Raw genomic sequence first — 25,088 nt, forward strand, 5'->3', positions numbered from 1 at the left:
TTTAAGGAGGAAGTGATATTTTAGATGGGTCTTAGAGAATTAATAGGAGCTCTCTAGGCAGAGAAGGGGTAAGAAAGATATTCCTGTCTGCAGAGCTAGAACAACAGACAATATGCTTAGGGAATAATGTCGCAGTACAATAAGTTGCATTTGCAAAATTAAAGTGTGCCACTTTTAAATTTAAAAATTACTAATTAAATGATCACTTTATAAGTAATATATAAAATAACATAGAATCTCAACCCAATTAAAAACTTTCTAAGAACTCCATGAATTCAAAGGTCAAGGACATTGTGAACTGTGTATTTCATTGCCAGGCAACACTCTGGACCTTGAAGATGGTCTTGAAGATGGTGGTGATACTTTAGCCAGTAAACAAATCATAACTCCATTCTTTATCAGGATTATATTTGAGTTATGGGAGTTTTGAATTGTGAGAGATATTCAATAATGCATCCCTCATACAAAATACACCTATCCTTTAATTTTGTATATTTGGAATATGAGGGACATTGGAGTTCAAAGAAAGGCTGGGTGATAAAACATAATTGTTTTGAGGAGGGGAATGACATGGGCAGAGCTATTTCTGTGAGATTTAACTAGCTCCTCAATGAAGGACAGATTGAAGGGGGAATAAGATTGGGTTCAAAGAGGCCAAAAAGGAAGCAAAAGGAAAACTCTTGAGGCAACATTTATGAGACAATTGGGGAAATCTGAATATTGACTGGATATTGGATGATATTAAAGAATTATTGTTAATTTTTAAAAGTTTGATAATGATATTATAGTTACAACTTTCAAAACATTATATGAGAGATAATAAGGGCCTGAACTCAGAGAAGGATGAGGGGTAAGGACAGGCAGTGTCCTCTTGTTCTGACTTTGTTTCAAAAACCCTCAGAGCATGCTTGGAGTGAGTAAAGGCACGAAGAAGCATCCATGCTTTATCTACAGAATTTAGCCAGACTGCCATCTCTTTTCCCCATTTGCTATGCTATGGCACTCTTGGTTTCTTGATTTACAAGCCCTGGCCCCACCTCAGGTCTTGTTTGTGGTCCAAATATTGCTTCAAGCTGCTCCTCTGACACATGACTTCTGTGATTTGTCCCACTGTTTCACATATTTCTAATGTAATCCAACCCTCATGGATTCACTCCATCCAGGTAAAGGGGGCAGTAGAATCCTGTTGGTGGGGGTGGGGGAGGATAGGGAGAGGAGGTAGTCAAGAACAGCTCTGCTAAACTTAAAAATTCCTTGTCCTCTGAATCTCCCAAATCAACTTAAGCTCCTATTTTTCCTACATTTCCCACTTGTCTCTTCATCTGACTAGCTCCCTTCCCAGATTAAAGAGGTAGAATCCCAGGAGTCTCTCTCTAAGGAAGAGTGGGAAGATGTGTCTTTCTATATTCTCTCTATCATGGCTGTCAATAACATTGAGAAGTAGAGTTACAACAGAAAGCATAAGAAGAGTTTGATTGTAATATCATTTTCTATAAGAATGTAGATTGTGGGTACAGATGTAGAAATAAACACTAAGTCTACCAATATACATTAAGGAAGGACCTAGGTAAATTTTTAGGGACTTTATGGACTCTATGCTTTAGACTCAGAAACCTAAGGAAACTGAAGCTCTGAATACTAAATATAAACTTTGGCAACCTTACTGTCTTTTGCTAAGCAGAGGCCATCTCCAAGACCCTGAGTGTTGCCTAGAATAATACTGTTAGTTCAAGGCCTTGTGCTTAGCTGGTACTCGATCTACAGTTGTTCATTTTACTGAAGAATTTATTATTCAGGAAAATCCAAAATGGAAACTTACTAATGAAAGTACAGAAACTGAAGAACATATAGACTATTCTTATTACCTTGAGGAGATAAGATGTTACAGGGCCCTGCTTCAGCAAGCCAACATGAGGTGTCCCATAGACTAGGCCTGCCTTGTGGTCTACCAATTCTTAACAAAAACCCTGTCCACGATAGGGTTTCAATGATACTCCTCTTATGCTATCATCACAAGACTTTGAAAGAAATGTTAGAAGCCCAGTTTGGGTTTTATTGTTTTAATAACTTCCCCAAAGCATATCATCGCACCTTCCCTTCTATATATATTATGTTAAAGAGTACCTGTTATGCCTAAGTGAATCCAGACTGTAGCAAAGATTTCCTTGCTTATGAATGATGCATTCTGCAAGTAAGCTTCCTCAAGAAACAGACTATGCTCAAAAGCCGCTCTCAAGGTTGACCTCACTGTTTCTTGCTTTGTGGCCTGAAGACATAATAGGACAAACATTCCATATCTACACATTACTATGGTAAATAACTTTTTCTGTGCACTGAGAATTCTCTTTTCAATATGGTCAAAAAAATTTTAATGAGAATTCTTATATATAGTCTGATTTCTTCTATATTATTAACATAACTTCCCCTATCGTTAAAAAAAGCAACATATGATCTCCCTTACCTTCTCCTTGTACATAGCATACTATACTTAAAGTTATGAAGAAAACATAAAGTAAGGAGTGAGTGAGTTTTTAGCCCTAGAGTTTTGTTGATTTTTAAGAATTTTCACCAAGATGACTCAAGATGGCTCCCCATTCTAGTCTTCATTCAATATAATTATCACAGCTTTAGAAGCTCATCTGAGGATTGATTTAAAGCTGTGCCATTGAATTTTTCTTTTTAAGTCACCTCCTTTCATCTTCAGCATTGTGTGATGACTTAGGTTTTTAAGTGTTCTGTAGTCAGTCACTATCACTTTTCAAAGGGAGAAAATAGCTACTTTATCTATTTGCTATTTTAAAACTTTTGGCTGCAGTTTTCTAACATTTCTGAGTCTACGAAGAAGTTTGGGTATGAAAAAAACTACAGAAACTTGGGTGGTTTGGAGAGAAGTTTAATTTCCATAGCCTTTCTCCCCAAATGTTCAGAATCCTAATCAGATTTGAAGCCAATCTGAGTTGACAAAAAGGAGTTATTTATTAATATATAACCAAAGATGATCAATAAAGGGAGGTAGGACCCTCAATTCTAAAAAGAAACCCAGAGAAAAGGTGGTTAATTTCACAAATATTTAAGCCCTTGAGAATTTGATAAAGATAGGTAGAAAGGCCTGGGAGCATCAGGGGAATCAACTGTTTAAAACAGCTCTAATTTAGAGCTTGAAAGTAGGAAGGCAAGACTAGAAAGAAAAGGAAAGTAAAAAATACTCCAGACAGCACAGTAGGGGGAAAGGAGAGTAAGGAGCATTGTCATGGTAATAAGATAAAGCCTAGACTCCTCCCAACCAGAAAGAAGAAAACTTCTTTTGTACACAGGTCCCTTCTAGCTTCACTCTGGGCTTAGACTAATAATTTTCATGCCTCAGTATACATGCATGCACATACACACATATACCTGCACATTCATTGTTTAAGTCAAAAAGTTAGTTTAACCTTCTGAAACTCCAATCCTTCTCCAATAAAGACATCAGGTATTAGAGAAAGGAGAGGTAGATGGAGTTGGATATTATTAGAAAGCTAGACCTAGTCTAAATCTAGAGGGAATTCAAATCTTACATCACCACCATCTCAATAATGTCCGAAAATGGAACACTATAAGACAAAATAATTTATCAGTTTGTATATACTAATGAACTAGACAATCCTAAGAGCCTGGGAGAAAGTGTCAAGCATAGTAGCAGCCACATCCAGGCAAAATAAGGTCAGAAATATGCATATATATGTTTGTACAAATGTATGTATATGTGTGCACATATTCATTCATTAGGTATTTGATTAGTACTAGCATGAAAATATGGAAATATTACCTAGCATTTCATTCTATGGAAAATATGAAAAATAATAAAATGAAACAGTTTTTCTGCCTCAAAGCATCTAAGATGGTTTTTGGGTAGTGCATGGATATGTTATTTTATTTAAATAGTTAAATATTTATTTATTATATATTAGGAAAAAATATATATATAAGACATTGGAGTGGGCTGAATGGTGTTCCCCAAAAAGATATGTTGACATCCTGATAATTCTAAGAACCCATGAATGTTACCTTATTTGGAATGAGTCTTTGCAGATATAATTAAGCTAAGGATCTTGAGGAGATTATCCTGGATTATTTAGGTGGGCCCAAAATTCAATGGTAAGTGTCCTTATAAGAGGCACACAGATGAGAGACACAGAGGAGAAATCAATGTGAAGATGTAGTCAGAGTGCTGAGGCAACAAGCCAAGAAATACCTACATCAACCAGAAGGGGGAACAGGCAAGGAACAGATTTTCCCCTAGAGCCTTAAAAGAGATTGTGGCACTGACGATACCTTGGTTTTGGACTTCTTGCCTTTAGGATTGTGAAAGAATAAATTTCTGTTGTTTAAAGCCACCCAATTTGTGCTAATTTGTTGTGGCAGCCCTAGGAAACTAATACTCCATATCAAACCCAGAATTCTCCAGATTACTTAGGACAAAACTAATACAGGTATTTATTTATTTATTTTTAAATGAGCTAATTTTTAAAAAGAAAGTAAATAATATTAATGATAACAATACGGCAAAAACTGTTAAGGTAGTATATAAATAATTGAAATTTGAAAGACAAAGAATACCACTGTGAAAACAAGAAATATTTACATGAAGCAGTTGACAATTAGAGAACAAGTAATAAGCAGAGCCACATGAGCGACTGATAAGGATAATTTAGCATTCCAGGACCTCAAGTGCACTAGAGATTAGTGAGAGTTGGAGCTATCAGTAAAAGTTTTACAGAAGGGATGGAATTGGAATTTGGGCCCTAAGGAAAGTGTGGGATTTCATAAATTAGAGAGGCTGATTGAAGCACATTCCAGGCAGAAAGAATGGTGTGGGGAAAGGCGCCACAGAGAAACTTTTAGAAATGTATGACTCAATTAGATAATACTATAGAAATATTGTTAATTTTCTTCGGTGTAATAGTATTGATGTATTTATGTAGGAGAATGTGATTATTAGTAGGTGATGCATGCTGAATTATTTAGGGATAAAATTTCTTAATACAAATTACTTTCAAAGGTAAGAAATAAGAGAAAGAGAAACAGAGAGAGAGAAAGAGGGGGGTAGAGAGAGAGAAAGTGAGAGAATATATGCAATTATGTGAGAATACATGCCAAAATTTAACAACATTAAATTGGAGGGGGGAGACGTATAATACAATATGAACCCAAAAGCTATTCATACACTTTGTCCAAGAAATCCTACTTCTAGGAAATAATCAGAAACTAGAAACAAAGGACAAGTGACAACCAAGTGCTCATTCATTATATGGTAAGGTAATATAGGAATTCAAAGAAGGAGGAGCAGTACATGTGTCCTGAACTAGACAGCCATCCACCAATCCTACCTCATGACATAAACAGATGGACCAAACCAGGAAGCTTCTACTCACAAGGATGTTGCCAGCATTGTATTGCTATGGAACACAAGCTCTGGGCCTTTGTCCCCTTGAACATGGCCATGTACCACAAGCACCCTAGCTTTACTAAAAGTGAGATATCTTGGAAACGTCAAGAAACAAAAAAAGTGCTTAGATCACCACAATTTTCTACATATTGAGTGAATTTCAAAGTACTTTCAAATTCTGGAAACTTAGCATACTTAATTCACGGAAAAACAGTTTTTGAATTGTACATAGCTGAACTGAGTTTTCAAAATAAGGTAGCTATGTATGCTTGACAACAGTTTGCTGACTACTTTTTATTACAAGTCCAATCTATTTTTACCTAACACTTATACTCAGCTTCCTCTTAGTATTAACTATGACTAAGCACCAGAAACCAGCAGATGTTATGCAACAATTAGCAAATTTTGATGCATTAATAGTCCCTAAATGGCAATAGCTACAAGTAAGGAAAACAAGACATTAAAATGGGTTTAATACCATTAAAACTGCACAAAGGCACCTCATCCATATGCACATGTAACTTAAATTCAATTGTACACCAATGATTAAAAACTTTTTTTTGTAAAATATGACTCCTAAATGTAAGCCAGATACTTTATCTGGTGACTTATCAAAGAAACAGATCAGTACTGGATGCACAAAATTGTATACTAAATTTATAGGTGATTTAAGGGATTTTCAAGGGTAGTTTTGACAGTATTTGGGGATCACTTATGCAATGACTTTAGAACTCAACTCTGAGCAAAATGGGACTTCCACATCTAACAGAGTGCTTGACTGTAAAAACCAGATAATCTGTTTTGAGTTCTTATTCTGGGAGGATCCAAGGTCACAACTTTCTTATCTGTAAAATGAGGACATTGAGAACACCTATCTGTGATGGATAATTTTATGTGTCAACTTGGCTGGGCCACAGTGCCCAGGTACTTGGTCAAGTATTATTCTGAATATTTCTGTGAAGGTGTTTCTTGGGTAGGACTAACACTTAAATCACTGGACTTTGAATAAAGCAGATTACCCACCATAATGTGAGTTGGCCTCATTCAACTTCAAGGTCTTAATAGACCAAGATTGACCTCCTCCAAGCAAGAAAGAATTCTTTCAGCAGACTGCCTTTGGACGTGAACTGCAACTATTCCATGGGTCTCCAGTCTGCCAGCCTACCTCATGAGATTTCAGATTCACCAGGGTTCCGCAATCATGTGAGCCAATTCCTTAAAATCTCTTGACGGGGGGCAGGCAAGCCTGTACATGAATGCTTTTAGAGTTGCAGCCCGGCCTGCAGGAATGTTCCACACAGAGTAGCATGGCTCAGCCACTGCATGGACACCCCCTACCAAACACAGAAGCCCAGAAAAACTGCCCTTAAGTTCAGAGGGGGCCCAAGTGCGTGAAAGAAAGCTCCTCTCCACTTCCACATAGCACACCAGCTAAACCAGTCCACAGCCAAGGTAGCGGTTCAACACCAGAGTGCCAGCATGTGCATGTGTGACCTGCTAAGTGGCTATGGCCAGCAGGCAAATGAAGACAAGCCAAATCAGCACAACTTCCAGCAGACATTGTGGGTTCAGAAAACACAGTTTCTGTCTCCCCTAGAAGTGGCAGGTGGAATCTGTGACCTGATATTACTACAAATGCCCCAGCAAAGGGTCAGTTCCTCAAACACCATGACAAACTACAGTGACAATTCACAGAGGAAGAAAAACGACAAGTCTCCAGAAATGAATCCTGAAGCTACAGAAACTTACAAACTAAATAACAGAGAATTCAAAAGAGTTGTCATAAAGAAACTCAACAACTTAGAAGAAAACACAAAAAGATACTTCAATGAGATCATGAATAAAATTAATGAGCAGAAGGAATATTTCACCAAAGAGATTAAAACTTTAAAAAGAAACCAAACAGCAACTCTTGAGATGGAGAACACAATGAATGAGATAAAAAAAAAATCTAGAAACCTTAAAAAACAGAGCTGACATTATGAAAGACAGAATTAGTGATTCAGAAGAAAGAAATACAGAAATGCTTAAGCTGGAGAACGAGGGAGAACTAAGACAAAAAAACTGAAGAAATTCTTTGAGAAATATCCAACTCAATTAGGAAATGCAAAATAAGGATTATAGGTATTCAAGAGGGAGAAGTGAGGGAAAAGGAACAGAGAGCTTGTTCAAAGAAATAATAGCTGAGTACTTCCCAAACCTGGGGAAGAAACTGGACATACAAATACATTAAGCCAACAGAACTCATAATTATATGAATGCAAAAAGACCTTCTCCAAAGCCTATAAGAGTAAAACTGGCAGAAGTTGATGACAAAGAAAAAATATTAATGGTAGCAAGGCAGAAGAGAATAATCTACAAAGGAACCCCTATCAGGCTTTCAGCAAATTTCTCAGCAAAAACCTAACAGGCTATGGAGAGATTAGAATGATATAATCAAAACACTGAAAAACAAAAACTTTCAGCAAAGGATACTCTATCCACTGAAACTATCCTTCAGATACGATGGAAAACTAAAAGCTTTCCTGGATACAAAAGCTAAGGGAGTTCATTGCCTCTAGACCTCCCTTACAAGAAATGACCAAGGATGCCCTCATACCTGAAACAAAAAGGCAAAGGACTACAAAGATTTGAGAAAGGAGATAAATAGACAGACAAAAATCAGAAAATTGCAGCTCGCTATCAGAAAAGGTTAGCAAATACTTAATTATAAAAGTAAAGATAAAAAGAAGGAAAGCATCAAAAATAATTATAAACACCTCAATTTATTCACAAACTCACAACACAAAATGGAATAATTTGTTATGATAAAAACTTAGGAGGGGAAGACGAAAGGGATGGAAACAGCTTAAGCTAATGAAGATAAGAGGCTATAAGAAAATGGACTATATCACCATAAAGAAAAAGAAAAAAGGAAAAAAGTGGACTATCCCATCTACAAGATCTTTTATACAAATCTCATGGTAACCACTAAACAAAAAATCAGAGCAGATACACAAATAAATAAAGAGAAAACTCAGAAATCCATCACAGAAAACCACCAAACTGAAATCATAGTCAGAAACACAAGGGAAGAGAAAATAGTGGAAATATAGAAAAACCAGAAAATGAGACATAAAATGGGACTATCAAGCCCTCTTATATCAATACACACTTTAAATGTAAATGGATTGAATTCACCAATTGAAAGACACAAAGTGGCTGGATGGATTAAAAAGCAAGACCCAACAATATGCTGCCTCCAGGAAACACATCTCAGCTCTAAAGGCAAACACGTGTTTGGAGTGAAGGGATAGAAGATTATACTTGAAGCAAATAGGAAGCAAAAGGAAGTAGGTGTTGCCATACTTATATAAGACACAGCAGACTTCAAGATAATGAAATTCAAAGGCAATGAGAGACAAAGAAGGGCAGTATATTATGATAAAAAGGACATTCTACCAAGGTGACATAACACTTATGAATATATATGCATGTAACACAGGACTACCAAAGTATATAAAGGAACCACTAGCAGACCTACAGGGAAAAATTAACAGCAACACAATTATAGTAGGACACCTCAACACCCCACTTACAAAAATGGATAATCATCCACAAAGAAAGTCAACAAGGAAATAGTGGAATTAAATGAAAAACTAGACCAGATGGACTTAATAGTTATATATATAGAACATCCCATCCCAAAACAGCAGAATACACATTCTTCACAAGTGCACATGGAACATTATCAAAGATAGACCATATGTTGGGAAACAAGGCAAGCCTCAATAAATTTAAGAAGATTGAAATCATAGGAAGCATCTTTTCCAAATACAATGCTATGAAACTAGAAATTCATGACAAGAAAATATCTGGAAATTCACAAATATGTGCAGACAAATCAACATGCTACCACACAACAACTGGATCCATGAAGAAATCAAAGGAGAAATCAAAAAATACCTGGAGACAAATGAAAATGAAAATACAACATACCAACTCTTATAGGATGCAGCAAAAGCTGTTCTAAGAGGGAAATTCAGAGCAATACAGGTCCACTTCAACAAACAAGAAAAACCTCAAATAAGTAATCTTAAACTACACCCAACAGAGTTAGAAAAGGAAGAACAAACAAAGCCCAAAGTCAGCAGAAAGAGGGAAATAATGAAAAATAGAGAAGAAATAAATCAAATAGAAACTAAAAAAAAGTAGAGAGGATCAGAGAAACTAAGAGCCAGTTCTTTGAGATGACAAACAAAATAGAAAAATTCAGCCAGACTCCCTAAGGAAAAAATGGAGAAGGCTCAAATAAATAAAATTAGAAATGAAAGAAGAGAAATTACAACAGACACCACAGAAATACAAAGGATTAGAAGAAAATACTATGAAAAACTACATGCCAACAAATTGGATAACCTAGAAGAAATGGATAAATTCTTAGTGATACAACCACTCAAAATTGAATTAAGAGGAAACAGAGAATCTGAATAGACCAATCACAGGTAAAGAGATTGAAACAGTAATCAAAAATCTCCCCAAAAATAAAATTCCAGGACCAGATGACTTCTCTGGAGAATTCTACCAAACATTCAATGAAGATTTAATACCTATCCCTCTCAAAGCATTCTGAAAAACTGAAGAAGACAGGACACTTCTTAACTCATTCTACAAGGCCCACATTACCCTGATACCAAAAGCAGACAAGGACAACACAAAGAAGGAAAATTACCGGCCAATGTCGCTGATGAATATAGATGCAAAAATCCTCAACAAAATATTGGCAAACAGAATACAGCAACACATTAAAAAGATCATACACCATGATCAAGTGGGGTTTATACCAGGGACATAGGGATGGTTTGACATCTGCAAATTGAACAATGTGATAAACGATGTTAACAAAATGAGGAATAAAAATCATCTCAATAAACGTAGATAAAGCATTTGACAAGATCCAACATCCATTTATGATAAAAACTTTCAATAAAATGGGTATAGAAAGAAAGTACCTCAACATAATAAAGGCCATACATGACAAACCCACAGCCAACATCACACTCAATGGAGAAAAACTAAAAGCCATCCCTCTGAGAACAAGAACAAGACAAGGGTGCCCACTCTTGTCATTCCTATTCATTGTAGTAGTGGAAGTTTAGACCAGAGCAATTAGGCAAGAAAAAGAAATAAAAGGTGTCCAAATTGGAAAGGAAGAAGTGACACTTTCACTGTTTGAGGATGACACGATCCTATATATAGAAAACCCTAAAGAAACTACCCCAAAACTATTAGAAATCATCAACAACTATAGTGAAGTTGCAGGGTACAAAACCAACTTACAAAAATCAGTTGCATTTCTATACTCTAATAATGAACTAGCAGAAAGAGAACTCAAGAATATGATCCCATTTCCAATTGCAACAGAAAGAATAAAATATCTAGGAATAAATTTAATCTAGGAGGTGAATGAAACAAGGAAAACTATAAGACATCACTGAAATTTCCAACTGAGAGGAAATATTTGCAAATTGTATATCTGACAAGGAGTTAATTTCCTATATATATATATAAAGAACCCAACAACAAAAAAACACCTCAATCAAAAAATGGGCAGAGGATATGAACAGACATTTTTCTCAGGAAGGTATACTATGGCCAACAGGCACATGAAAAGATGTTCAAAATCACTATTAGGGAAATGCAAATCAAAACTACAATGAGATATCACCTTACACCAGTGAGAATAGTTATAATTACCATGACATAAAATAACAAATGTTGGAGAGGATGTGGAGAAAAGGGAATTCTCAAGCATTGCTGGTGGGACTGCAAACTGGTGCAGCCACTAGAGAAAACAGTATGGAGATTATCAAAAAATTAAAAATAGAAATACCATATGATCCAGCTATCCCAGTTCTTTATCCAAAGAACTTGAAATCAATAATTCAATGAGATTTATGCATCTCTATGTTCATTGCAGCATTTTCACAATAGCCAAGAGATGGAAGCAATCCAAGTTCCCATCAACTAATGAATGGATAAAGAAGATGTGGTATATATACACAATGGAAAACTACTCAGCCATAAAAAAGAAAAAAACTGTCCCATATGCAACAACATGGATGGATCTTGAGGGTATGATCTTAACAAATATTTTGCTTATTTGCCAGACAGAGAAAGACAAACGCCTCATGATTTCACTCATATGTGGGTGATAAACACATAGATAAAGAGAACGTATTAGTGGTTACCAGAGGGGAACGGGGTTGGGGGATGAGTGAAAGGGGTAAAGGGACACATATATATGGTGACGGATAAAAATTAGACAATTAGTGGTGAGCATGATGCAGTCTATACCGAAACTGATAACTAGTAATGTACATCTGAAATTACACAATGTTATAAACCAGTATGATCTCAATAAAATGATTGAAAAAAATCAACAGTTAGGGATAGATATATATTTTTATCACATATATATAAGATATAAGATCTCAAATATAAACATACATAATTTATATATAAATATATAGGTATATATATTTTATTTATATTTATAGATATATACATAAAGAGGGAGATTGAGACATATACATTCTGTTGGTTTTGTTTCTCTGAAGAACCCTGACTAATAAGCTATCCAACAGACTTATTGTGAGGATTAAATAAGACAATGTATTTAATCTTCAGAGTGCCTGGAATATGGAATAATGCTACATAAATTGTTACTGTTGTCTATCAAGTGTCTAATCTTGACCCTATAGCCTTGATCCCAGAAGCCATGTTTCTTTTAGGCCAGAGCTACTCCCTACTTGAACTTGAAATTCAGGCATTTAGGTACTTCCTGGAAGCCTCCTTTCCTTTACTCCTTCTCAGTCCTCAACACATTGTCAGAAAGAAAAATGAGCTTCAGGTCTATAATGATTACCAGGTACTCAACACTATTATGACTCAACATTAATATCTCATTTTCTGATAACTGACCTGTTTGAACACATGCATTGAGCCACTCTCTGAATTTAGTTGGACCTCCAAGTTGTTTATGGGTTGATCCATATCTGGAACAGAGACAAGGGAAAGATGATTTTAAAATAAGATCTAACTCACTAAATGCATACAGTATGCCACTTACCTTTGGTTACAGTTGTTTCTGTTCTATGAACATTATTTCTCAGGACTTAGTAGATACTGAGAAGTCAGCATTTGGACAACATTCTAATTTGGATATTCTACTCATCAAGATGGTCCTGACTTGTCCCAAACAATATTAGCTGCCCCCCCCTCAAATCCTGTATGCTTGTGAATTTACTTCTTCTCACCTTTCCAACCCTTCCTATTTTAATAGGAATATTAGCATAGACACATAGTTTCTAGAATCCTCCCCTTCCTGGTCTAGTTCTCATTCTAAGAAGTTCGATGTTCCTATATGGATATTTAGCCTAATGAACTTATTTACACATCAGTGCCAAATCTCTCTAAAGAAGCATTTTATCTGTCTACCTCTGTTACACATACAAATTAGGTAGCGTTAATATAATCAGTGTTCTATTTCCTTGTTAGATAGCTTTTCTCCTATGAAAGGAGAGATTTGGTGGCCTCATTCAGCTGCCCTACACCATCACAATCATTCCCACCAGAAGCACCTACCAGTACCTCTTTAACCAGATTTCCTTTGATCTATCAATAGTTGGATCTCATAAGAGAGGAAAACGTAGGGCAAGGAAGAAATATCTACAGCGTTCTTATGACTTAATTGGTCAGATTTCACATCATGCTGTCTCCAATTATAATCAGTTTCCTCATTTATGATATGGTTGAATTTCAAAAGGTAGTCGATAAATCAGATAACTGTTTTGGATGTAAATTACATTTACCCACAGAAATGTTCATTTTATAGGTCACTTCACAATTGCCATTTAAGACCTAATGTAATTAAAATACAACAAATGCACAATCAGCAAGGAAACAAAATTATAATATAGCCACACCAACAAGTAAACGATAAACCTAAAAACAATTCTTTTATTTATTGAATGTCAGAAAATGAGGAACCAGTCCTTATTAGATAGCAATAACACACAAAGAATGTTCTATTGGGATTATGCGGAAAACTTTTATGCCACTATCAAAGAGTCTGCAAAATTTTGACACTTTAAAATATTTCCAGTTTTATCTCAAAACACATACATTTTATTTTCTTTCATTCAAATATATGAGAACTGCTACATATACATCCATCATCCACCAAATATTTGTTGCATAATTACTATGTCAGAGATTATACTAGGCCCATTGTTATCAGTTTTGGATCTGGGTCAACCAGACATAGAGAGTCAGCAAGTGTAGCAGAGAACACTGACCTGGGAGTTAGATGCCCAGGAATCACATCTTTTGTCAAGGTCTTTTTCTTTGTAAGCCTCAACTTCTCCATCTGGAATTAAAATATTTCAAATTGTTCTCTGCACAGTTCTAAGGCTTCCAGGAAGCCTCTTTGGGACTGGGGGTTGGGGTTAATGTAGGAACAAGCATAGTAGAAGTCAGATGCAGAAAACTCTGATTTCTATTAGACTGTGAGCTCTTTGTAGGCAGAGATTTTCATCTTTGATGTTTTTTCCAGTGATATATTTCAAGGGCTTAGAACAGTGCCCGGCACATGGTAGGTGTTCAAGACATTTCTGAAGTTTTTCGATGAGAGTGACAGAAAAGGAGAATGAGGAAGTGTTGTTTTCTCAAGGAATGGGACAAGAGTGGGAAAGAATGAAAGAAAATTAGAGAAGTTATGTATGAGAGACGTTTGAGTTGTAATTACCGATGAAGTATGATGTTCCAGAAGGGCAGCTTTTTCTGATTTCAAGGAGGAAAGGAAAAGGAGGTACTATGGTAGAAAAAGAATGTTAGGTGAGATAACACTCATATAGTCCACGTCGGGGCACCATGAGGCCAGGAAATCTTTCTTGGTTGCTGCCAGAAAAATCTATAGGAAAGCATCATGGCAGAGTGAGCATTCCATGTAATCTCTTGCTTCCACCATAAAATGAAAAAAAAACATTCATATTCCAACAGAGGACATCCAAACACAACACAAAAGACGTCAGAGAGACTCATGCAGCCATAGGATGGAGAGGCTGGAGGCCCCCTCAGAGGAATGGAGTAAGAGAAAACTTCACTCCCTCCTGAAAAGACTGTGATCTGACACCATGGGCTGCCTCCAAGGGGGAAAGGGAGAGGGTACGTTTGTTGACAGGAACATCAAAGATATCAAGGGCCCTTGCAGCATAGAGGGAATACGTCTACTGGGGTGAAAGCTATTACAGGGGGTGACCTCATCAAGCCAACATTCCAAGAGAGCAGATAGTGAGAGCAGAGTGAGAAAACCCCATGAGCATGCAGAAGAAAGTATCCCTACCCTCCACCTGCCCAGCACTGGCTCCAGTGCCTGATCTTGGTGGAATGCAGAGAGCTCGGAATACATGGCTGTTGATCCCCACCCAGTGGCAATATGCAATAACTGTGACCAAATAATACCATGATGCACAAAAACAGAGCCACGCCCTCTAGCAGTATCAAAAATTATATTAAATCTCCAGACCAGAGAGAAAATGACAAGCACCCAGAACTCAGTACTGAGGACACAGAAATATGTAATCTAAATGACAGAGCATTCAAAATAGCTATTATCAAAAAAAAAAAAACGCAAGTTAAAAGAGAATGTAGAAAAACAATTCAATGAGTTCAGGAGCTACATCACAAAAGAGATTGAAACTATAAAGAAGAATCAATCAGAAATATTGGAGATGAAAGACACAATGGAAGAGATAAAACAAAATATGGATTCCCCGAATGCACAAGCGGACATCGTAGAAGAGCAAATCCGCTTAACCGGGGATAGACATATTAAAATGTTACACAGAGAGGAGGAGAAAAAACTACGACTAAAAAGAAATGAATAAAGTCTCCTAGAAAAATCAGACTCAAATAAGAAATGCAACGTAAGAATTATAGGTATTTCAGAGGTAGAAGAGAAGGGGAATGGAGCAGAAAGCTTGCTCAAAGAAATAATACAGAAGTTCCCAAACCTAGGGAAGGAGCTGGAAATCCATGTGGAAGAGACTATCATCTCCTAAATATGTCAATGTAAAAAGACCTACTGCAAGGCATGTAGTAGAGAAACTGGCAAAAGTGAATGACAAAGAAAAAATACTAAGGGCAGCAAGGCAGAAGAAAATAAACTTCAAAGGAACACCCATCAGGCTTTCAGCAGATTTCTCTGCAGAAACCTTACAGGCTAGGAGAAACTAGAATGAGATATTCAAATCTTTGAAGGACAGCAACTTTCAGCCCAGAATATTCCATCCAGCAAAAATATCCTTCAGATATGATGGAGAAATAAAAACTTTCCTAGATAAACAAAAGCTAATGGAGTTTGTAGCCACAAGATTCCCCCCAACAACAAGAAACCCTCAAGAAGGCCCTCATACCTGAAAAAAAGAGGGATAAAGGGGTTACAAAGCATGGAATAAGGAGATAAATAGGTAGACAAAATCAGAAAATTGTAGCTATATATCAGAACAGGTTACCAAATACTCCAGTGTATCATTAAAGATAAAGCGAAGGAAAACATGAAAAACAAATATAATCTTGTCATTTTAACCATAACCTCACAATGCAAGATGGAATTAGATGTGAGAAAAACAACTTAGGAGGGGAAGAGGATAGGGAGTGAATTGGTTTAGTCTAAGGAAATAGGACACCATCATAAAATGGACTATCTTATCTACAAACCTCATGGTAACCACTAAACAAAAGAGCAGAACACAGACACAAATAATAAATAAGGAGAAAACAAAGAAACACAACATAAAAAACTACATAACTCAATTAGCAGATCAAAATACACAGGACAAGAAACAAAGGAAATGCAGGAGCACTGGAAAACATGTGATAAAATGACAGCATTAAGCCCTCATATATCGATACTCACTCTAAACGTAAATGGATTGAATTCTCCAATAAAATGACACAGAGTGGCAAGATGAATTAAAGAACAAGAACCAACAATATGCTGCCTCCAGGAAACACATCTCAGCTCCAATGACAAACACAGGCTCAGAGTGAAGGGATGGAAGACGATACTCCAAGCTCATGGTAAAAAAAAGAAAGCAGGTGCCTCAATACTTATATCAGACAAAGTAGACATCAAGATAAGAAAGGTAAAGAGAGACAAAGAGGGGCAGTATATAATGATCAAAGGGACACTTCACCAAGAAGATGTAACACTTATAAACATCTAGGCACCCAACACAGGAGCACCAAAGTACATAAAGCAACTATTAACAAACCTAAAAGAAGATATTAATAAATAACACAATGATAGTAGGGGACCTCAACACTTCACTCACATCAATGGATAGATCATCCAGACAGAAAATCAACAAGGGAACAGTGGAATTAAATGAAAAGCTAGACCAGTTGGACTCAACAGACATACATAGAATACTCCATCCAAAAACACCAGAATACATATTCTTCTCAAGTGCACATGGAACATTCTCAAGGATAGACCATATGTTGGGAAACAAGGCAAGCCTCAATAATTTTAAGAAGAATGAAATAATAACAAACATCTTTTCTGATCACAATGCTATAAAGCTAGAAATTAATTACAAGAAAAAAGCTGAGAAAAGGACAAAGATGTGGAGACTAAACAGCATGCTATTGAACAACCAAGAGATTATTGAAGAAATTAAAGGAGAAATCAAAAAATATCTGGAGACAAATGAACATGATAACACACCATTCCAACTTATATTGGATGCAGCAAAAGTAGTATTAAGAGGGAAATTCATCGCAATACAGGCTCACCTTAACAAACAAGAAGAATCCTAAATAAGCAATCACAAACTAAATGTAACTGAATTATAAAAAGTAGAAAAAACAAAGCCTAAAGTCAGCAGAAGGAGAGAAATCATAAAAATCAGGGCAGAAATAAATGCTATTGAAACAAAAAAGGCAGTAGACGGCATCAAAGAAACAAAGAGCTGGTTATTTGAGAAGATGAAGAAAACGGACAAACCCCTATCCAGATTTACAAATAAAAAAAGAGAGAAAGCTCAGATAAATAAAATTAGAAATGAAAGAGGAGAAATAACAATGGATACCACAGAAATACAATGGCTTATAAGAGAATGCTATGAAAAGCTATATGCCACAAAATGGACAATCTACAGGAAATGGATAAATTCTTAGATTATTACAACCTCCCAAGGTTGAATCAAGAAGAAATAATCTCAATAGACCAATCACAAGTTAAGAGATTGAAACAGTAATCAAAAGCATCCCAAAAAATAAAAGCCCAGGACCAGACTGCTTCCCTGGAGAATTCTACCAAACTTTCCAAGATGATTTAATACTTATTATTCTCAAGCTATTCCAAAAACTTATGGAAGATGTAGTGCTTCCTAACACATTCTATGAAGCCAACATCACTCTGATACCAAAGCCTGACAAGGCCAACACAAAAAAGGAAAACTACAGGCCAATATCACTGATGAACATAGATGCAAAAATCCTCAACAAAATTTTGGCAACCTGAATACAGAAATACATCCAAAAGATCATATATCATGATCAAGTGGGATTTATACCAGGGACACAGCTATTGTTTAATATCCACAAATTAATCAATGTGATACACCACATTAACAAAATGAGGAATAAAAACTACATGGTCATCTCAATAGATGCAGAGAAAGCATTTGATAAGATCCAATAGCCATTCATGATAACAACTCTTTAACAAAATGGGGATAGAAAGAAATTACTGCAACATAATAAAGGCCATATATGACAAACCCACAGCCAACATCATACTCAATGGGAAAAAACTGAAGGCTATTCCTCTGAGAACAGGAACAAGACACAGATGCCCACTATCACTACTCTTATTCAACATAGTACTGGAGGTTTTGGCCAGAGAAATTAGGCAAGAGAAAGGAATAAAAGGAATCCACATAGGGAGTGAAGAAGTGAAACTCTCGCTGTTTGCACATGAAACGATTTTATATAGAGAAAACCTGAATTCATCGGAAAACTATAAGAAATAATTAACAACAACAGTAAAGTTTCAGGGTAGAAAATCAACGTACAAAAATCAGTTGCATTTCTATACTCTAATAAGGAACTTACAGAAAGAGAACTCAAGAATACAATTCCATTTGCAATCGCAACTAAAATGATAAAGTATCTAGGAATAAATTTAACCAAGGAGGTGAAGGACTTACACAATGAAAACTATAAGACATTATTGAAAGAAATAGATGATGACATAAAGAGATGGAAAGAGATTCCATGCACATGGATTCGAAGAATAAACATACTTCAAATGTCCATACTACCCAAAGCAATCTACAGATTAACTACAATCCCAATCAGAATTCCAATGATGTTCTTCACGGAAATAGAACAAAGAATCCTAAAACTCATATGGGGCAACCAAAGAAGCTGAATTGCTAAAAGGAATCCTGAGAAAAAAGAACAAAGCTGGAGGCATCACAATCCCTGACTTCAAAATGTACTACAAAGCTGTAGTAATCAAAACGGCATAGTACTGGTACAAAAACAGATCAATGGAACAGAACTGAAACCCCAGAAATAAAACCGTACATCTATGGACAGCTGACCTTTGACAAAGGTGCCAAGAACATATAGTGGAGAAAAGATAGTCTCTTCAATAAAGGTGTTGGGAAATTTGGACAGCCACATGCAAAAGAATGAATGTAGACCACTATCTCATGTCATACACAAAAATAAACTCAAAATGGATCAAAGACTTGAAGATAAGTCCTGAAACCATAAAACTCCTGGTAGATAATATAGGTAGTACATTCCTTGACATCTAACTTAAAAGGATATTTTCGAATACCATGTCTTCTCAGACAAGGGAAACAAAAGAAAAAATAAACAAGTGGGACTTCATCACATAAAAGAGCTTCTGCAAGGCAAAGGAAACTAGGATCAATACAAAAAGACAACTCACCAATTTGGAGAAAATATTTGCAAGTTATATATCTGACATAGGGTTAATCTCCATAATATATAAAGAACTCACACAACTGAACAACAAAAAAACAAACAGCCCGATCACAAAATGGGCAGAGGATATGAGCAGACATTTTTCCAAAGAAGATTTAGAGATGGCCAATAAATACATGCAAAGATGTTCAACATCATTAATCATTTTCAAACCAAAACTATACTCAGATACCATCTTACATGTCTTAAAATGGCTATAATCACTAAGACTAAAAATAACAAATGTTGGAGAGGATGTGGAGAAAAGGAAACCCTCATATACTGCTCGTGGGAATGCAAACTGGTGCAGCCACTAAGGAAATCATTGAAGAGATTCCTCAAAAAACTAAAAATAGAAATACCATATGACTCGGCTATTCTGCTACTAGGTATCTACCCAAACAACTTGAAATCCACAATCAGTAACATATGTACCTCTATGTTCATTGCAGCACTGTTCACAATAGCTAAGACATGGAAACAATCCAAGTGCCCATCCACTGATGATTGGATAAAGAAGATGTGTTCTATACATACAATGGAATACTACTCAGCCATAAAAAAGACAAAATCATCCCTTTTGCAACAACATGGATGGACCTGGAAGGAATTATGCTAAGCGAAGTAAGCCAGACTGAGAAAGATAAACATCATATGATTTCACTCTTATGTGGAATATAAACAAACACATGGACAACAAATGTAAACAAATGAGCATGGATGGGTTCCAATAAAAGTTTTTGTTTATGGACACTGAAAAGAAAACTGTAGGAGAGTGAAGAGAATTGAATTCTTCCTCGCCATTCACATACTCTTCAACTAGGACTCATTATTTCTAGCCTGGACAACTTACAAGAGCCATCTCCTATCTGGTCTTCTTCAATTCCTATGGATTACAAGACAGCAGCATTGAGGAAGCAGAGTAACTTTGACAAGCTTTTTAGCCCCTACGAATCACAGTTTCTTCACCTGCCAAGAAGGAGGGAAATGGCACTGATTTAATAGGGTTCATGTGAGAATTCCATGAATTACTACATGTGAATGCACTTAAACAGTTCTTGGCATATAAAAAGTTCTCAATATAGTTAGTTATTATCATTATAATCATTATTATTGTTGATGGCAAGAATCTTTAGTTCTGGCCCACAAGGATATCTCCTAGGCATCAAACAGGTCCTTTACACTCAATGTGCTCACAAACCTTCTCCACCTCTTATGTTTACAATCTCAATTATTAGCACCACCATCAACCCAGTCTCAGTCTAAAAACCTGATAGTCAGTCACCCTTGACTCCTCTCTCTTCATCTCCAGCCAATTAGTTAACAGCTGTAATAAATTCTGCTGGAGAAATCTCTCTTAAACCTAGCCCTTTCGTCATCTTTCAGTCACTTCCCCTTCTAGTCCATACTCCACATTGCTACCCAAGTGTGGTAAAAAGGTGTGGGCGCTGGAGTGAGTGCCTAGGGTCACATGCTGGCTCTGCAACTTCTTAACAATAAGACCTTGGGCAAGTTTTTCCACCCCTCTGTGTCTGTTTCCCTATCTGATTAATAATGGTACTAGCTTGCAGGGTTGTCATAAGGATTTGTGAAGTTAAAGTGTTTACAACAGTACCCAGCACAAAGAGACATTGTCTGTCTGTTTCCCTCACTACCAGATGAGCCCCTCAATATTTACCTAGTCTTGTTCTCTGTATCCTATCTTTTAGCAAAGTATCTCCTCCATACAATGTGTTAATGTCCAATGAATGAATGATCACGGAAATAAGGAAGGTTATTTAATAGCAACATTATAACATTAAATATTAATATTGTTTAATAGCAATAATCAAGGAGTCTGAAAAATACTTCTTGCCTCCCCTCATATCACAAATATTTTCATCAAGTGGCATAAAGGGGATAGCTGACAATTAGGAATGTCTCAGCCATTGCTGGTTAGTGTCTTCTCATCCAAAGAACAGCCAACTGGAATAGCCATTAGATAACCCTGGACAACATTCTAAAAGTTGGTAGGAGTGAGTATAGGGAAAGCTATCAGGAAGGTGTATAACCTTTTCTTTTTTTTAAAAAACAAACGTTTCCTTTAATATTTAGCCAGCCAAAATTGAAAACTGAAGGAAATTAGGGCCTACAGAATGGTCTTAAAAAAAGGTCAGTTTTAAAAAAAGAGGACCTTTTAAGTCTTTTGCTTTTCTTTAGAGCTGGAGTTGCTGCTCTAAGTGTCTGTGACCAGACAGCTGCACGGAAGCTGTGAGGGAAAAGGTGAGGGAAGAGATGAGGAAATACCCAAAGAGGGTTAGGGTATGTCCTAGGCCATTGAGATGTGAGTCACAGAGGCAGGAGGGCTTCAGAAACACAAATTACCTACTTGAAATAATACCATTATTCTGCCTGGATTGGTTCTTCAAGCCTTTGTGTCTGGAAGCTGGACTTTCTGGGCCTTCTCCTAAGAGAGAGGTTACTGGAGGAGGAAACAGAGGAGGAGATAGGGTGGAAGACTAAGCCCCATCCACAGCAGGTCAATGTCTCATATGTGCAGAACATCACAAACCATATTCCAGGGACCATGGCCATAGAAATTTGATAAGATTATATTACCTTTGTCATGTTCCCAAGTTTATTTTGCTATTCAAGTGGCATTTTTCATAGTGATCTGCTTGTTTTCCGAAAAGCGAAGAGTGCCTTCAAGGGACAGGAGAAGGTGGCTGGCTAATAAGAACACATCCCACCCTTTGACCAGCCCTGAGAGGGAAAAAAATGTCTAGGGATGAAGTGAGAAGTTAAACCTTTAAGGAGGAAGGCAAAGCAGAGTCACTGGGTCTCATAACTTCAAAAGAAAGCAAAGCATTGGGAACCCTGACACAGACCTATGAAGGTACCTAGTGTCTTAACAAGATCAAACATTTGGACAATAAAAATAATAATCCCTCACGTGCATCTACATACCTTTACAGGAGAGAAATAGACAGCTTTCATATATCATTCACATTTCACAGATAATGAATTTGGAGGCCCAAGGTCACATAGTTTAGAAGTGATGGAATCAGAACTGGAAGTCTTATCCTCTGACTCTAATTACAGTGTTCCCTTCTACTTTCTAATATCCCAAATCTTGCGGGCACCTTCTTTCTGAAAAACTGTCTGCTCAAAGAAGTACAAGTTTAAGGACAACAAACCAATCATTTCAGAATATCTTGAGCAGGTATCATTCACTTTCAGACTTTGACCTATAATAAATGCTGGAACTATTGAAAAATGAAAATCAATGGTTTAGGATTTTGAGATTATAGGTAGTTTTTAAAAAGTACTACCCACATTTTTAACATTAGACGAAGATAATTAAAGAAGAACCAGAGTACACATACATTTCCAGACAGTTTAATTGCATATCTTCCAGAGGAATAGAGTAGTTGTGGGATGGGCCTCTGGGGAAAACCTTCAGGATTGAGGCTACTCTGAAGCATGACATTAACAATAGAATGGTGATAAAAGAACAATAATTGCCAACTTTCACTGAGTACTTACCAGATGCCAAGTACAGTTCTGATAAAGAACAAATACTTATATTAGCTTATTCAATCCTCATAATTCTAGGAGTAGGTACATTATTTCCCTATTTTTGACGGTTTTTTTTTTGAGGAAGATTGGCCCTGAGCTAACATCCACCGTCAGTCCTCCTCTTTTTGCTGAGGAGGATTGGTCCTGAGCTAACATCTGTGCCCTACTTCCTCTATTTAATATGTGGGATGCCTGCCACAGCATGGCTTGATAAGTGGTGTGTAGGTCCATGCCCGGAATCCAAACTGGCAAAGCCCGGGCCGCCGAAGCAGACTGCGCGAACTTAACCACTATGCCACAGGGCTGGTCCCTATTTCCTCATTTTTAAAATGAGGAAACTGAGGCACAAAAAGATGAAGTAGCTTATGCTCAAATCACCTGACTAGTAAACGGCAGAACTGAGATTTGAACCTCAGCAGTCCATAGCTATAATGAAGCGACAATGCTCCTTGACCTGGATGTCAGTGGGATTTCCCCAAGCTCTGCTTGAAGTAGATCACATAATGGAGGGTAAATGGTTTCTAGAAACAAACTAACTAATAAAAGGAGATTGCAAGATCCTCCAATTTCTCTCATTTCCTCCAAACAGGGTCACACCTATCACCATAGGAACTACTGGAAAACTCAAACTCAAATAACCCCCTTTTGTGGTATCTCAGCAGGAAGCACATTATGACTTTCTTGTTCGAGTCTCAATGTACACAAAACACAGAGTAAGTCTGATGTACTTAGTCCAAATTATAGGAACCACCACCAGAGCAGGTACTCATAAGTGGCTCCAAAAAAGGAAATGCCTGCAGCTTGTCTTCTCAGCTTTCCTGGAATGAGATTAAAGGAAGTAAGGGCCCACTGGAATGCTGAAAAGAATATGAATTTAGAAGGAGAGAACATAATACCACAAAAATAAGTGATGACTGAGAGCACATACCAAATGTGAATGATAGTGAAAGAAAGAATGAAATTAAGTATCGCATCATTACTACAATAGCCAGCTAAGCTTGAAGTAGTGAATAAGTGTAAGGTAATGAAAAGATAAGGTGATAAGAAACACCAGAAAAAGAGTTGTATGACTTTGGGCAAGCCATTTGACTCTTTTATACCACAGTTTTCTCATCTGCAAAATAGAAATACATCAGCTTAGCCCTGTCCCCTCAGAGGGTTGTTATTAAGACCATTATAATAACACATGTAAAAGTTCTTTACAAAATGTAAAAGGGAAATCTCCACATAAGTTTTTAGGATTACTTTTGCTAGGAAATCCAAAAATAAAGTACATAAAAATACACACAGTCACCTTTTTCACATCTAAACTATTCACAATAACAATACCTATACCTATTTATGATGTTTGATATATTTATCTCCATTCACCCATGAGTTCCTGTTCTATAAAATCACTTGCATAGCCTCCAGTGCTTCCAGCCACTTTCCTTCCCCTCCGATGTTGATGTTAAGCCCCATTTTCTTTTCAACAAAAAGAAAACAAATACGCATGAAAGAAAAATCACCTTGGAATGTGCTAAAGATTGAGATGCTTCATTCTGGAAAAGATGAAAGTTAAAGGGAATTATTATAAAAGTCTAAACTTAGTAATACAAGAAGATGTGAACTTCAATGAACTCCAGGCTTGAGTTTTAGTTCTAGTTTAATCACCAAATTGTTGAATAACTTTGGACAAGTCCAATCACTTAATGTAGAAACTGGAAATAACTCCTGCTCACTTACCCCACAGGATCATTATGAGGATAAATTGAAAGAATAGATTTAAAAATATTGTATAAAAGTATTGTATAAATATAACTTTAGATTTCTAGAACTAGTGCCCTTGTCCTGTACCCCCATCAAAAAGGGAAATTTACTGTTTTTTTTAAGATTTTATTTTTTCCTTTTTCTCTCCAAAGACCCCTGGGTACATAGTTGTATATTCTTCATTGTGGGTCCCTCTAGTTCCGGAATGTGGGACGCTGCCTCAGCGTGGTCTGATGAGCAGTGCCATGTCCACACCCAGGATTCAAACCAACGAAACCCTGGGCTGCCTGCAGCGCAGTGCGCGAAC

At 36.6% G+C, this 25,088-nt stretch overlaps 1 protein-coding gene across 4 annotated transcripts in view; it reads right to left on the reverse strand.

Moving 5' to 3' along the window:
- Positions 1-25,088, reverse strand: part of KLF8 (KLF transcription factor 8) — a 262,549-nt gene that overhangs the window by 33,726 nt on the left and 203,735 nt on the right. For 2 of the 4 annotated variants that reach the window (XM_070502558.1, XM_044763992.2), the window contains one exon: positions 12,389-12,462. In XM_070502558.1, coding sequence (XP_070358659.1) covers positions 12,389-12,462 — 74 coding nt within the window. Of the gene's footprint in view, positions 1-1,037; positions 1,184-2,124; positions 2,267-12,388; positions 12,463-25,088 lie in introns of all 4 variants that reach the window. The other 2 variants (XM_070502559.1, XM_070502560.1) reach the window with 2 other exon arrangements.

The sequence above is a fragment of the Equus asinus genome, chromosome X (assembly GCF_041296235.1).
Source record: "Equus asinus isolate D_3611 breed Donkey chromosome X, EquAss-T2T_v2, whole genome shotgun sequence".
Taxonomy (NCBI): Eukaryota; Metazoa; Chordata; class Mammalia; order Perissodactyla; family Equidae; genus Equus; species Equus asinus.